The sequence below is a fragment of the Erinaceus europaeus genome, chromosome 16 (genome assembly GCF_950295315.1).
Source record: "Erinaceus europaeus chromosome 16, mEriEur2.1, whole genome shotgun sequence".
Lineage (NCBI taxonomy): Eukaryota > Metazoa > Chordata > Mammalia > Eulipotyphla > Erinaceidae > Erinaceus > Erinaceus europaeus.
In genome coordinates, this window is record NC_080177.1 from 1,290,898 (window position 1) to 1,304,498 (window position 13,601).

Consider the following 13,601-nt stretch of genomic DNA (forward strand, 5'->3'; position numbering starts at 1 on the left):
CGTGACGTTTCGCGGTCACAGCCACGGCTTCACTTCAGAAGGAAAGATCCTGAAGCGTCACCGCAGTCTCGTGACAGGACAGCCAGGGTGGGCGTGGGCGCAGGCGCGGGCACGGGCGCGGGCCGGTCACTCACCACGAAGGTGATGTGGTTGTGCCTGAGGTTGAGCTCCGTCAGGGAGTCCAGCCCGCTCAGGCTGTCGACATGGCTCAGCAGGTTGCGGGCAAGATTCAGCACTCGCAGGTCACTCAAGTGGTTGACGTTCTCGATCCTGGTGATCTGGTGAGAGAGGCGGCTGGCAGGAGTCAGCCTTAGGTGGGGCACACAAGGACCCGGGTTCCAGCCCCAGTCCCCACCTGCAGGGGGAAGCAGGCCTGCAGGTGTCTCTCTGTCTCTGCCTCTCTAGCTCCCTCTCCTCCTTCAGTGTGTCTCTGTCTCTAGCCAATAAAAATAAATAAAAACAAAAACCCTAATCGACTATTCAAAGTCAGGCTTCAGTGAAAGGCTTATATGAAAATACCGAAAACTCTGCTTCCAATGTCCTTTGTTGTAAAAAATATATATATATATATATATACTATGTTGTTTGTGAAAGATTAACCAGAAGATCTATTCATGACTTGACTGCAATAAACACTGGAGTGACTTTTACTAGGCCCGCTGTTTGGACGGCTCCCAGCACCCATCACCCAGCACACAGCACTCAACACCCAGCACTCAGCAACCAACACCCATCGCCCAAAAGCACTCAACAATCAGTACCCAGGGCCCAGCACTCAGCACCTAGCACCCAGAGCCCAGCACTCAACACCCAGCACCATTGTCTAAAAGCACTCAACACCCAGTACCTAGCACTCAACATCCAGCACTCAGCACTTAGCACCCAGTGCCCAGCACTCAGTACCCAGCACCCATCACCCAAAAGCACTCAACACCCAGCACCCAACATCCAACACCCAGCACCTAGCACTTAGCACCCAGTGTCCAGCACTCCACTCAGCACCCAACACCCAGCACCCATCGCCCAAAAGCACTCAACACCCAACACCCAGTGCCCAGCACTCAACAGTCAGCACCCAGCGCCCGGCGCCCAGCACCATGCCTTGTGCACTGAGGCTTGGATGTTTGGAAACGGTCAGGTGACTGGGTGGGATGTCACTCCTCTCACACACAGGCCTAGTGGCTTAGACACGCGGGACTTGCTGAGGGTACCTTAGAAGGTTCTATGCACATACGTACTTCTTTTTTTTAAAAAAATATTTATTTATTTAGTTATTCCCTTTTGTGGCCTTTGTTGTTTTCTTGTTGTAGTTATTGTTGTGGTCATTGTTGGATAGGACAGAGAGAAATGGAGAGAGGAGGGGAAGACAGAGAGGGGGAGAGAAAGACAGACACCTGCAGACCTGCTTCACCGCCTGGGAAGCGACTCCCCTGCAGGTGGGGAGCTGGGGGCTCGAACCGGGATCCTTAATCGGCCCTTGTGCTTTGCGCCACGTGTGCTTAACCCACTGCGCTACCGCCCGACTCCCGCATGTACTTCTTAAGCCTTTTCTCATGTCAGATTTTCTGGTCTTTCCCCCTAGGAGCCAAATACAAGGACTTCACGATACCTGGTTTCCATGGAGGTCCAAGACGTCTAAGCTTTTGAGATTCTCCAGATTGGAGATTTTCTTGATTCTGAAAATCAGAGTAGGTAGGACAGAATCAGCGACATGTTCACATCCACTGGGGATCAAAACCCGCCGCAGCCTTGGACGTGCTGTCTGCTGGCTGCTAAGGAAACGCCACCATCAAGCAAAGCCAACACCACAGCTCAGGGGCTGCTTCTGAGGAGAGGCCTCCACCCGCCGGGCCCAGGCTCGGTCCCCACCGCCACCAAGGCCCATGAGGCCTCTGTCTCTGTCTGTCCTTCTGTTCCCTCTCTGACGCCTGGTCCCCTCTCGATTTCTGGCTGCCTCTGTCTAATGGGTAAAGCTAATACGATTCTTTATAATAATGATGATATAAACGGATAAACAGACACAAGGTCATTTCCAAAGCATCAGAGAAGCTAAATGCCAGATGCAGAAAAAGATGGAAAGAAGATCTGAGACGTCAGAACCGTGAGCAGCTCTTGGCGCCGTGTTCAAAGCGCAGAAGAGAGCTGCCGAGGGGGCTGTGGTGAGGGGCTGCGGGACAGCTCACCCAGTCAGGCACCTGAAGAGACGTGGTGTCTCTCCCATCTCTGAAAGGCCGGCCCGGGGGACGGAGCCCCAGTGGGAAGGGCTAACGCAAAGGCACCTCAGGGTGATGCCAGCGGGTCCCCGGGCTGCAGGGCCAGAGGTGACGGGTCCCGGGTCCCGGGGCTGGCGGAGGCTCACACCTGCTTGCCTGCGGCTCCAGCTCAGTCGGCTGGAGCGTCTCTCACAGAACGAGCGCAGACAGATATTGACGTGTTATCAAAGCTGTTTGGTTATTTGTTTATTGGATAGAGGGGGAAAAAGCCAGAGAGAGACACCTGTGGACCTGCTTCACCACTCGCAAAGCTTTCTCCTTGCAGGTGGGGACCGGGGTCGAACCCGGGTCCTCATGCACCGTGACATGTGCGCTCAGCCAGCTGCGCCACTGCCCGGCCCCTTAAGCGCTTTTTTAAATGTTGACTATTGGTTTCTCTTCAGTCAGCCGTTACCTGAGTCTGTCAGAAATGCTTCTGGAGCGGAAATACCCGAGTGGCTCTCCCCTCATCCCGCCTCAAGGGACAGACAGGGATGCGCCTCGGGGACTCGCGCAGGAAGACGGAACCAAAGGCGTGTGTGCCGCCCTCGGGGAGCTCCGGCGCCGGGTTCAAGGCCCTTTGGGGACGGGGCCCAGCCAGCAGCCGCCCCGGTGTCCCCCGGTGTCCCCTGCCCCGCCCCGGCCGGCCAGGGTGACCTGTTCTTGCCCAGCAGCAGGACGCGGAGGGAGCGCAGGGTGGACAGCCCGCTGATCTCCTCGATCTGGTTGTCGTACAGGTCCAGGAAGATGAGCCTCTGCAGGTTGGAGATGTTCTGGATGCGGGTGATGAAGTTGTGCTGGAAGTTGAGCAGCCGGAGGTGCTCCTCCCCGTCGATGATGGGACAGACGGTCAGCTTCTGCCTGCGGACAGACGGTCAGCTCCCCCACCCCAAGCAGAAGGCAGGACCCTCCTCGTCCGGGGGCCTAGCTGTGCCCGCCGAGCCCCCTGACCGGAGCCCGTGTGTGCAGCAGGCTTCCAACAGCCTGCGGAGAGTCCCAGGACCCACAGCCCCGTTCCCAGTACCCACAGCCTGTTCCCAGTACCCACAGCCTGTTCCCAGTACCCACAGCCTGTTCCCAGTACCCACAGCCTGTTCCCAGTATCCACAGCCCTGTTCCCAGTACCCACAGCCCTGTTCCCAGTACCCACAGCCTGTTCCCAGTATCCACAGCCCTGTTCCCAGTACCCACAGCCTGTTCCCAGCACCCACAGCCTGTTCCCAGTACCCACAGCCCTGTTCCCAGTACCCACAGCCCTGTTCCCAGTACCCACAGCCTGTTCCCAGTACCCCACAGCCCTGTTCCCAGTACCCACAGCCCTGTTCCCAGTACCCACAGCCCTGTTCCCAGTACCCCACAGCCCTGTTCCCAGTACCCACAGCCCCGTTCCCAGTACCCACAGCCCTGTTCCCAGTACCCACAGCCCTGTTCCCAGTACCCATAGCCTGTTCCCAGTACCCCAGAGCCCTGTTCTCAGTACCCCCACAGCCCTGTTCCCAGTACCCACAGCCCCGTTCCCAGTACCCACAGCCCTGTTCCCAGTACCCCCACAGCCTGTTCCCAGTACCCACAGCCCCGTTCCCAGTACCCCACAGCCTGTTCCCAGTACCCCACAGCCTGTTTCCAGTACCCAGAGCCTGTTCCCAGTACCCAGAGCCTGTTCCCAGTACCCCACAGCCTGTTCCCAGAACCCACAGCCTGTTCCCAGTACCCAGAGCCCCGTTCCCAGTACCCCACAGCCTGTTCCCAGTACCCAGAGCCTGTTCCCAGTACCCCAGAGCCTGTTCCCAGTACCCAGAGCCTGTTCCCAGTACCCCACAGCCTATTCCCAGTACCCAGAGCCTGTTCCCAGTACCCCACAGCCTGTTCCCAGTACCCAGAGCCTGTTCCCAGTACCCCACAGCCTGTTCCCAGTACCCAGAGCCTGTTCCCAGTACCCCACAGCCTGTTCCCAGTACCCAGAGCCTGTTCCCAGTACCCCTGAGTGCAGTCTCACAGGCCAGCGGGGGCTGGAGGTGCATGAGCCCCTGCCCCAAGGGTCCCTCCACCCCAAACTCTACAACCCCCAGCCTGTCCCCACAGCTGACACCAAGGGCGGGGACACCAAGGGCGGGGACATTGGTGGCAGAAGGCACCACAGATGGAGGGGGGCGCTTCTGGGGGCCGGGACAGCCTTGCTCCGCTCACTGCAAGAGCCATTCCAGATGGAAGGCAGGGACTGAGCAGACAGACAGACAGAAACAGTGGGGAGGTGGCGCCCAGGTGAGAGGCAGGTGGGAGCAGAGGGCGCTGGGGACCTGCAGTGGGAGGGCTGTGGGCTGGTGGGAAGGCCACTTGAGAATGGACACAGGGATGGGTGACACGGGGGGGTGACACATGGGGGGTGGCACATGGGGGGTGACACATGGGGGGGTGACACATGGGGGGGTGACACATGGGGGGTGACATGTGGGGGGTGACACGTGGGGGGTGACATGTGGGGGGTGACATGTGGGGGGTGGCACGTGGGAGTGACACATGGGGGGGTGACATGTGGGGGGTGACACATGGGGGGTGACATGTGGGGAGTGGTACGTGGGGGTGACACATGGGTGGTGACATGTGGGGGGTGGCACGTGGGGGTGACACATGGGGTGACATGTGGGTGGTGACATGTGGGGGGTGACATGTGGGGGGTGGCACGTGGGGGTGACGTGGGGGTGACATGTGGGGGGTGGCACGTGGGGGTGACATGTGGGGGGTGACATGTGGGTGGTGACACGTGGGGGTGGTACATGGGGTGACATGTGGGGGGTGGCATGTGGGGGTGACACATGGGGGTAGCACATGGGGGTGACATGTGGGTGGTGACACGTGGGGGTGGCATGTGGGGGGTGACACATGGGGTGACACGTGGGTGGTGACACATGGGGGTGGCATGTGGGGGTGACATGTGGGGGGTGGCACGTGGGGAGTGACACATGGGGGTGGCACATGGGTGGTGACACATGGGGGTGGCATGTGGGGGTGACATGTGGGGGGTGGCACGTGGGGGTTGACACATGGGGGGTGACATGTGGGGGTGGCACATGGGGGTAACATATGGGGGTGGCATGTGGGGGGTGACATGTGGGGGGTGGCATGTGGGGGTGGCACATGGGGGTAACACATGGGGGTGGCATGTGGGGGGTGACATGTGGGGGTGGCACGTGGGGGTGACACATAGGGTGACATGTGGGGGTGGCACATGGGGGTGACACGGAGGAGCAGCCTTTGGGAGGCAGCGGGAGCAGAGATGGGGTGCGGGGTTGCTCTGGAGTGAGACAGGAGGAAGGCAGAAGGGGTGGGGCGAGACCTCGAGGTCACGGGGAGCCCCGCTGGCCAGCGAGAAGCTGCAAAGGCCACCTGGTGGCTTGTGGCCCGGACAGTCGGGGATGGCCCGTGCCCGGCGCAGGAGCAGGAAGCCGGAGGGTCCCGGGGCACGGGGCACGGGGCACGGGCACGCTCACCTCTCGAGGGTCAGCCTGTCAGAGCAGAGGATCTTCTCCTCGGTGGAGCGGTGCAGAATGGGGAAGGCGGGCATGGAGGAGCTCACCAGGCTCGAGTGCTCACCTGCTGGACGGCACGCCCGTCACCCGGCAGGCCGGACCCCCGGCACCGGCGGCGACGCCTAGGTCACTTATGCTCAGGGCACGGGGCACGACAGACCCCGATCAGCCCTCGGCCCTGCGCCTAGCTCCCACGTCCGACTCTGCCTCTCTCCCCGAAGGCCTCCCGGTGCCCTCCTGAGCCTGGGCGGCCTGCAGGGCCCCTGTGGGGGGACCGTCCCCCCGGGTCCGGCCTGCTCCGGCTCACGCCTCCTCGCCGCCTGCGCCTGGGGACCGGCGTCCCTCCCTCGTACCCGACACATTGGGGCCGGCACTGTGACAGCCCTGCCGGGCTCTGGGCCTGGACAGCGTCTGAGCCGGAGGCTCTCCGAGCGCGGGGATGGAGCTGGCGGCCGCTCTCACGTCCAGCCCGCAGAAGTCTGCCACGCTGGCGGGGGACGGCAGGCAGGACGGCCTGCTGCGCGGCACAGGGCTTATGATTCTTCCGTCTCCTTCAAAATAGCGAGAAGTTTGTCAGGGCGCTACCCGGGCCGGAGCTCGGCCGCAGGGAAGTGGGCCGAGGGGCAGCACACCGCAGGGTGCTCAGGCTGGCGGGGCCCCGGGGCGGGGGGCCGAGGAAGCCCAGGCGTCCGTGAGACGCCTCTGCACCGAACACCCTGCAGCCTAGGGGACTGATGAGCCTCAGAGACCCCCGGCAGCACACAGAGGCCCCGACAGCGGCACTTCCCGTCACTGGACAGCCGGTCACGGATGGGCCTGGCGAGAGCTGGAGACCGAGACAGAGTCCAGGGACCCAGAAGGACATCAAATGGCCAAGAAGAGATCCCAGGAGGCTCCAGAAAAAAGACCCCAGTGCTGGGTCAAAAGGGAGGCTCGGCCACCTTGGGGACCTTCCCCCAGCAGCTTCCTCAGTGAAGAGACAACCCCGGGGGGCCGGGCGGTGGTGCACCCGGTTAGGCGCACACAGTACTAAGCGCAAGGATACGCGCAAGGATACACGCAAAGGCCCAGGTTCAAGGCCCTGCTCCCCACCTGCAGGTGCTCAGAGCTCCTGCACTGGGCTAGAGCTGGAGGCTTCCACAGAATCCTTAAGCTGAGCAGTAAGGACGGACGGACACACACACACACACACACACTCCCCTGGGGTGCTGGGAGGCTAGTGAATGAGGTGACCACTTAGGATCAAGTCCCACAGAGGCCCCTCCAGGCCCGCAGGCCACCAAGCAAAGCACCCTGCACCCGGCTTCTTCAGACCAAAGCCAGAGCCCACAAGCCGCTTTCTGAAAAGTGCCCAGGACGCTGGTGCCGCTGTCCCGGGGCCTAGGCCATCGGAAGTGACATCAGACTCACAGGGGCTGCTTCTGTGATGTGACCAGAAGGCCGTAAACACGTTTGGAAATCAGAAATCAGAACTCATGTGGGTGAACTGGCAGAAGCCAAAGCCTGCTGGGGACTCCGTGACTAGGAAGGACAGGGGAGTGACGTGAAGATGAGGAGAAGCTTCCGACAGCAGGCGGCCTTGAAGCTGCGGCCAGAGTGGCCTCCACTCAGCTGGGCCTCGGCCGCCATTTAGAGTTCAGTGACTGAGATGACGTGGTGGGATTTTAAAAACAACGAAGACAGACTTCATCTGGAAACTTATTTCCTTACAGCCTCAGGCGTAAGAGTCTGGTTGTGTGCGGCTGTCTGTCTGCCTGCAGCCCACCTGTAGCGTCAGCTGCAGGAGTACAGAGCCAGCTCTCCCGGTGGCCATCTTTCCCCTGTTGTTTCCTTCTCTCTCATTCGACAGGACAGAGAGAAATCGAGAGAGGAGGGATAGACAGAGAGGGAGAGAGAAAGACAGACACCTGCAGACCTGCTTCGCTGCTCATGAAGCATCCACCCCTGCAGGGGGGGAGCGGGGGCTCGAACCCAGGTCCCCGTGCATAGTACTGTGTGCACCGCCACCTCCCGGCCCCCAGCCTAAGAGTCTCCGCATAACCATTACCCTGCCTCCCCTACCCAGAAAGGTATTTTCTGAGGCTTCCGGTTAAGCTAAGCGCGCTCAGCGTGAGAGGCAGTCCTGGACTTTCCGTGGCCCGGCACGGGGCCTGGCATCTCAGCCAGATCTTACACACGACAGGCATGGGCAGAGGGGCTGCGGAGGGGCACTGAGCTCAGCCCTTGTAGCCCGCCCTGCACTCACTAGAACGTGAGCTCCCGGACAGAAACAGCTGCGACTTCACAGCCAGTGAGCGGGGCGGGGCGGGGGTCCTTCCTCTCTAAAACTGTCTTCCTGCAGTCCCAGTCCTGGTCACCAGCCATCAGCCGCTTCCCAGCTCTGATATCAGGGGGCATTCTCCCCGTCCAAACTGAAACCCAGCAGCCCGCGCCTTGTGCCGGCGGGAAGGCTCGTCTAAGGTGCAAGCACAGCCTGTCTCCGCTCAGCTCCCGCAGCCTGGGCGAGGGGCCCACACAGAGCCAAGCCGCTTGGGGCTTCACGCACTCACTGTACCTTGTCTGCTCGAGTAGTTCCTCTCCAGGTCGTGCTGCAAGAGTCGGCCGGAGAACGACGGCGTTTCTTTACTGAGCCTGAACTCAACCTAAGGCATCATTAAAAACATTTGGGAAAGGATTTACCACAAGGAGCGGTGACAGCTGTAAGCAACATGCAACGGCCCAGGCTACAGCGTCCGGAAGCCCTGACCACATGCAGCCGGAGGGAGAGACGGGCACGAAATGCTGCAGCCTGCCTGCTTCCCTACCCTGGCTGCGGACTGGGAGGCGGACAGGGAGGCGGGAAGCAGACCCGCGGTGCCCTGCAGGGGGGGTGGGGGCGCGAGAGCATCCGGCTGTCCAGAGCCACTTTCAGTGACCCCAAAGCTTCGGAACTGGACGAGGAGTGTGGTGGGGAGGGAGGTGGCACACAGCAAAAGTCAGAAATCCCAGGGATCTTGTGGGCAAATGATAAGGAAAAGTGAGTGTCATGTCTGCGTTGTGACTTCTACTAAGTATTTACTCTAATACACATCCCCGCTTAGTGGTCTTTCTTTTTCTTTTCCTCATGTGCTTTTATTTTACTTACTTATTAATGAATGTAGTTTTAAAGAATTTTTTTTAAGATAACCTTTTCTTTTTGTGTATATCTTATTTACTTATTTATCTATTATTGGATACAGAGAGAAATTGAGAGGGGAGGAGGGACAGACAGGGAGAGAGACAGAGAGACACCTGCAGCCCTGCTTCACCACTTGTGAAGCTTCCCCCTGCAGGTGGGGGCTGGGGGCTTGAACCCGGGTCCTTGTGCGCTGTGATGTGTGCGCTCAGCCAGGTGCGCCACTGCCTGGCCCCCTCTCATGTGATTTTAAATGGCACGTGTGCACGACCCCTGAAATGGCTGTGTTTTATCCACTCAAGGATTCCATCAGGAGTAAGACATGCTACGAAAGAAAACATAACTGTCCTAACTAAAACACAGGGCCATTAATGGCAAAGACTCTGATGTAGGAGGTCCAGACACCCAGTGAAAGCACACAGCCAGAGAAGCCATCACGGAGGCCAGACCTCCTGCCTTCTGCACCCCATAATGACCCTGGGTCCAGACTCCCAGACGGATAGAGACTAGGGAAGCTTCCAGTGGAGGGGAGGGGATACGGAGCTCTGGTGCTGGGAGTATTGTGGAATTTTACACCTCTTATGCTATGGTCTTGTCAATATTTCTATTTCATAAATACATTTTTTTAAAAAAGAGCATGGCATGGAATTGGTGAGATAAGATGCAGTTCTTCTTTTCTCTTCTCTTCTTTTTTTTTTTCTTCCAGGGTTACTGCTGGGGCTCGGTGCCTGCACTACGAATCCACTGCTCCTGGAGGCCATTTTCCCCTTTTATTGCCGTTGTTGTGATTGTTGTTATTGTTACCGATGTCTTTGTTTTTGGATAAGACAGAGAGAAATGGAGAGAGGAGGGGAAGACAGAGAGGGGGAGAGAAAGACAGACACCTGCAGACCTGCTTCACCGCCTGTGAAGCGACTCCCCTGCAGGTGGGGAGCCGGGGGCTCGAACCGGGATCCTTATGCTTGGCACCACTTGGCACTTAACCCGCTGTGCTACTGCCCAACCCCCAAGATCCAGTTTTTCAAAGTCTTTTTTTTGGGGGGGGTCTTTATGTAGACAGAAAATTAAAATTAGCTTTACCTTGGAGACTAAAATCAATAGGTCTAAAGTCTCCAGTCGGACTCTACTCCTAAAAGCAGGCGGCACGCTGCTGGGGCTAAGCGCACGGGGCGCCAAGCGCAGGGACCGGCACGAGGATCCCAGTTTGAGCCCCCGGCTCCCCACCTGCAGGGGAGTCGCTTCCCAGGCGGTGAAGCAGGTCTGCGGGTGTCTGTCTTCCTCTCCTCCTCTCTGTCTTCCCCTCCTCTCTCCATTTCTCTCTGTCCTGTCCAACAACGACAACAACAATAATAACTACAACAATAAAACAACAAGGGCAACCAAAGGGAAAAAACGGCCTCCAGGAGCAGTGGATTCATGGTGCAGGCACCGAGCCCCAGCGATAACCCTGGAGGCAAAAAGAAACCACATACCGCCTCCTTGCAGGGACTAAGCAAGTGCCCCGCGATGCTGAAGCCTCACCTTGTTCCTGTCCGGCAGTGACGAGGTCTGGATGACCAGGTGAAGCCCACAGTTCACCTGCAGAGGAGCAGCCGTGAGAGGGAGCCGGTCTCCGGAGCCGCTCGTGTGGGGGCGGCCGAGATGATCGCAGACCAGCACGACCAGGGCGCAGCAGAGATGGGGCGGCGGAATGCCGGCCTCGTGTTTCTCTCACAACCATAAAACCGCCACGGAGAGGGACAAGGACCAGCAAGGATCCCGGTTCGAGCCTCCCTGGGATGCTTCCCCTGTTGTCCCAGCCACATCACCCTCTGCTGGCCCAGCTGGGACCCCGGCCATTTCAGAGCTGCAGAGGCAACTCCGGGGTCTGGATGGGGCTGGCCGAGCCCTCCACAGCAGGCCCGCTCCACCTTCTGGGGACAGGAGAGGGGACAGCCTGGGGACAGGGCAGGGGACAGGAGAGGGGGCAGCCTGGGGACAGGGCAGGGGACAGGAGAGGGGGCAGCCTGGGGACAGGGCAGGGGACAGGAGAGGGGACAGGAGAGGGGACAGCCTGGGGACAGGAGAGGGGGCAGCCTGGGGACAGGACAGGGGACAGGAGAAGGGACAGGAGAGGGGGCAGGAGAGGGGACAGGAGAAGGGACAGGAGAGGGGACCGGAGAGGGGACAGCCTGGGGACCAGAGAGGGGACAGCCTGGGGACCGGAGAGGGGACAGCCTGGGGACAGGAGAGGGGACAGCCTGGGGACCGGAGAGGGGACAGCCTGGGGACAGGACAGGGGACAGCCTGGAGACAGGAAAGGGGACAGCCTGGGGACAGGACAGGGGACAGCCTGGGGACCGGAGAGGGGACAGCCTGGGGACAGGAGAGGGGACAGCCTGGGGACAGGACAGGGGACAGCCTGGAGACAGGAGAGGGGACAGGGGAGGGGACAGGACAGGGGACAGCCTGGGGACCGGAGAGGGGACAGCCTGGGGACAGGACAGGGGACAGCCTGGAGACAGGAGAGGGGACAGGGGAGGGGACAGGACAGGGGACAGCCTGGAGACAGGAGAGGGGACAGGGGAGGGGACAGCCTGGGGACAGCCTGGAGCCTACACAAAGGACCCTGCGCCACCCAAGTGCCACCCGGCCGCGGGACAAAGGCAGCGCGGGCCGCCCATCACCATCACCGACGCGGCCGCCATGGCGGGCACCCGGCGCTGGGGGAGCCGAGACCCCGACCTACGTTGCTGGCCGCCCGGCCCGACACGGCGCGGTACTTCCCGGGGAGCATGGCGGCTGTCAGGGCCTCGGCGCCGCCGAGATGCTGCGGGACGGGCGGGGGGGGGGCGTCGCCTAGGCAACCTGCTCCCGGGTTGCCACGGAAACCGCCGCTTCCGGCCTGGGCCCCGCCCCGCCCCGCCCCGCCCCGTCCGCCTCCCGGCCCGGCCCGCGTCCCGAGCTCCTGGGCGGCCCCGCCCCGCCCCGCCCCGCCCCGCCCCGCCCCGGGCAGCCTGAGCGCTGGCGCCTCCCGGCCTCTCCCCGCTCCCGGAGGCGACGTGGGGCGCCGGGGCCACCGGGAGCGCACTGGCCGCCGCGGTCGCTATGGCAACCTCCACTTCCGGCGCGCGGGCCTCTCCTGCCCGCCACGACGCGACCCCGCGAAGTTGGGTTCCGGGTTGTGGCTGCGGGATGGGGGGTGCGGGAGAGGCCGGGTCGCTCCCGCGGGGGCGGCGGACCGAGCGCGGAGCACTTCCAGCCCTCCGGGCGCAACCGGGCTGGCGGCCTGTCCGCAGTCCCCGCCGGTCCGGGCGGTTCCGCAGCTCTGCCAGCCGGGCGTGGCCGCCCCACCACCCGGGAGCATACCTGCGCCTGCCTCCTCCAGACACCTTCCCCCCTCACTCCCTTTCTCTTTTCTTTCTTTCTCATTTCCATTAGGCAGGAAGCTCATCTACGCCCATGACATCTGCTGTGCAACTCAGGCATCCAAGTTCGACCTCCTCGAGGAAACACTCACGAAAGACATGTCTCTGATATCTGATTATTGTAAAAAATGGCGACTAATCCCTAGCACTGCTAAAACGGTATCATCTGTTTTCCATCTACACCATGCCTCGGCCTCGCATGAGCTTAATGTGCAGCTTGGCGATACGAGAATCCAGCATGAAGCCCAGCCAGTCTGTCTTGGCGTTACTCTCGATCGCACTCTGTCATTTCACAAACATCTCATAAAAACTGCAGCAAAGGTGGGCGCGAGGAATCACATCATTGCAAGACTGGCCAGCTCCTCATGGGGCGCGAGCGCTTCCACACGACGATCATCATCTCTGGCATTATGCTATTCCACTGCAGAATACTGTGCCCCAGGATGGTTCCGTAGCCCCCATGTCCACTTGGTCGATTCCAAATTATATTCCTCCATGAGGATCATTTCTGGAACCATCCGTTCCACCCCAGTTCCATGGCTGCCAGTTCTCAGCAACATCGCCCAGCCAGATATTCGTCGTGATGCGGCATCATCTAAGTTCATTTCCCACGTCTACGCTCGACCGGACCTGCCAATATACGCGGATATCTTCGCCCACCCTGTCCAACGCTTGACGTCTCGTCACCCAATCTGGTCCCCTACGCCTACACTGAACTTCTCTGTTCCAGACTCTTGGAAACAGAGCTGGCAGTCAGCTGAGGTCAAGAACAAACACCTCATCACAGACCCCTGCGAGCGTCCACCCGGCTCTGACCTAGCACGTTATGATCGGGCCCTCCTCAATCGCTATCGAACAGGCCGTGGCCGGTGCGCCGCTATGTTCCATCGCTGGGGGGCCAGAGACGACCCGAACTGCCCCTGCGGCTCCAGACAGACTGTGACCCACATAGTCAACGACTGCCACCTCTCCAGATTCAAAGGAGGTCTCGAAACTTGACATCAGGCTCAACCTGACGCTGTTGACTGGCTGCGGAAGAAGGGCTAGAAGAAGAAGAAGAATTAAGCAGGACAGAAATTAAGAGAAGATGGGGAAATAGAGGGAGAGAAGGGGGTAGGGGTAAATAATGGTTATGCACCGAGGCTCCTAAGTCCCAGATTCCATCCCCTGCACCACCATAAGCCAGAGCTGAGCAGAGCTTTGGTCTGAGAGAGGGAAAGAGAACAAGAAAGGCAGAGAAAGACAGACACCTGCGGACCTG

General features: G+C 60.3%; 1 protein-coding gene across 2 annotated transcripts in view; it reads right to left on the reverse strand.

The window, feature by feature from the left end:
• Positions 1-11,830, reverse strand: part of LRRC49 (leucine rich repeat containing 49) — a 39,934-nt gene extending 28,104 nt beyond the window's left edge. Inside the window, exons 1-8 of one of the 2 annotated variants that reach the window (XM_060174282.1) lie at positions 11,662-11,830; positions 10,455-10,511; positions 8,334-8,421; positions 6,133-6,330; positions 5,741-5,843; positions 2,910-3,113; positions 1,610-1,676; positions 135-278 (exon numbers count right to left, since the gene is read on the reverse strand). In XM_060174282.1, the coding sequence (XP_060030265.1) occupies positions 135-278; positions 1,610-1,676; positions 2,910-3,113; positions 5,741-5,843; positions 6,133-6,330; positions 8,334-8,421; positions 10,455-10,511; positions 11,662-11,709 (909 nt within the window). In that variant the 5' untranslated portion in view covers positions 11,710-11,830. The remainder of the gene's footprint in view (positions 1-134; positions 279-1,609; positions 1,677-2,909; positions 3,114-5,740; positions 5,844-6,132; positions 6,331-8,333; positions 8,422-10,454; positions 10,512-11,661) is intronic. The other variant, XM_060174283.1, reaches the window with a different exon arrangement.
• Positions 11,831-13,601: the final 1,771 nt, after the last annotated feature.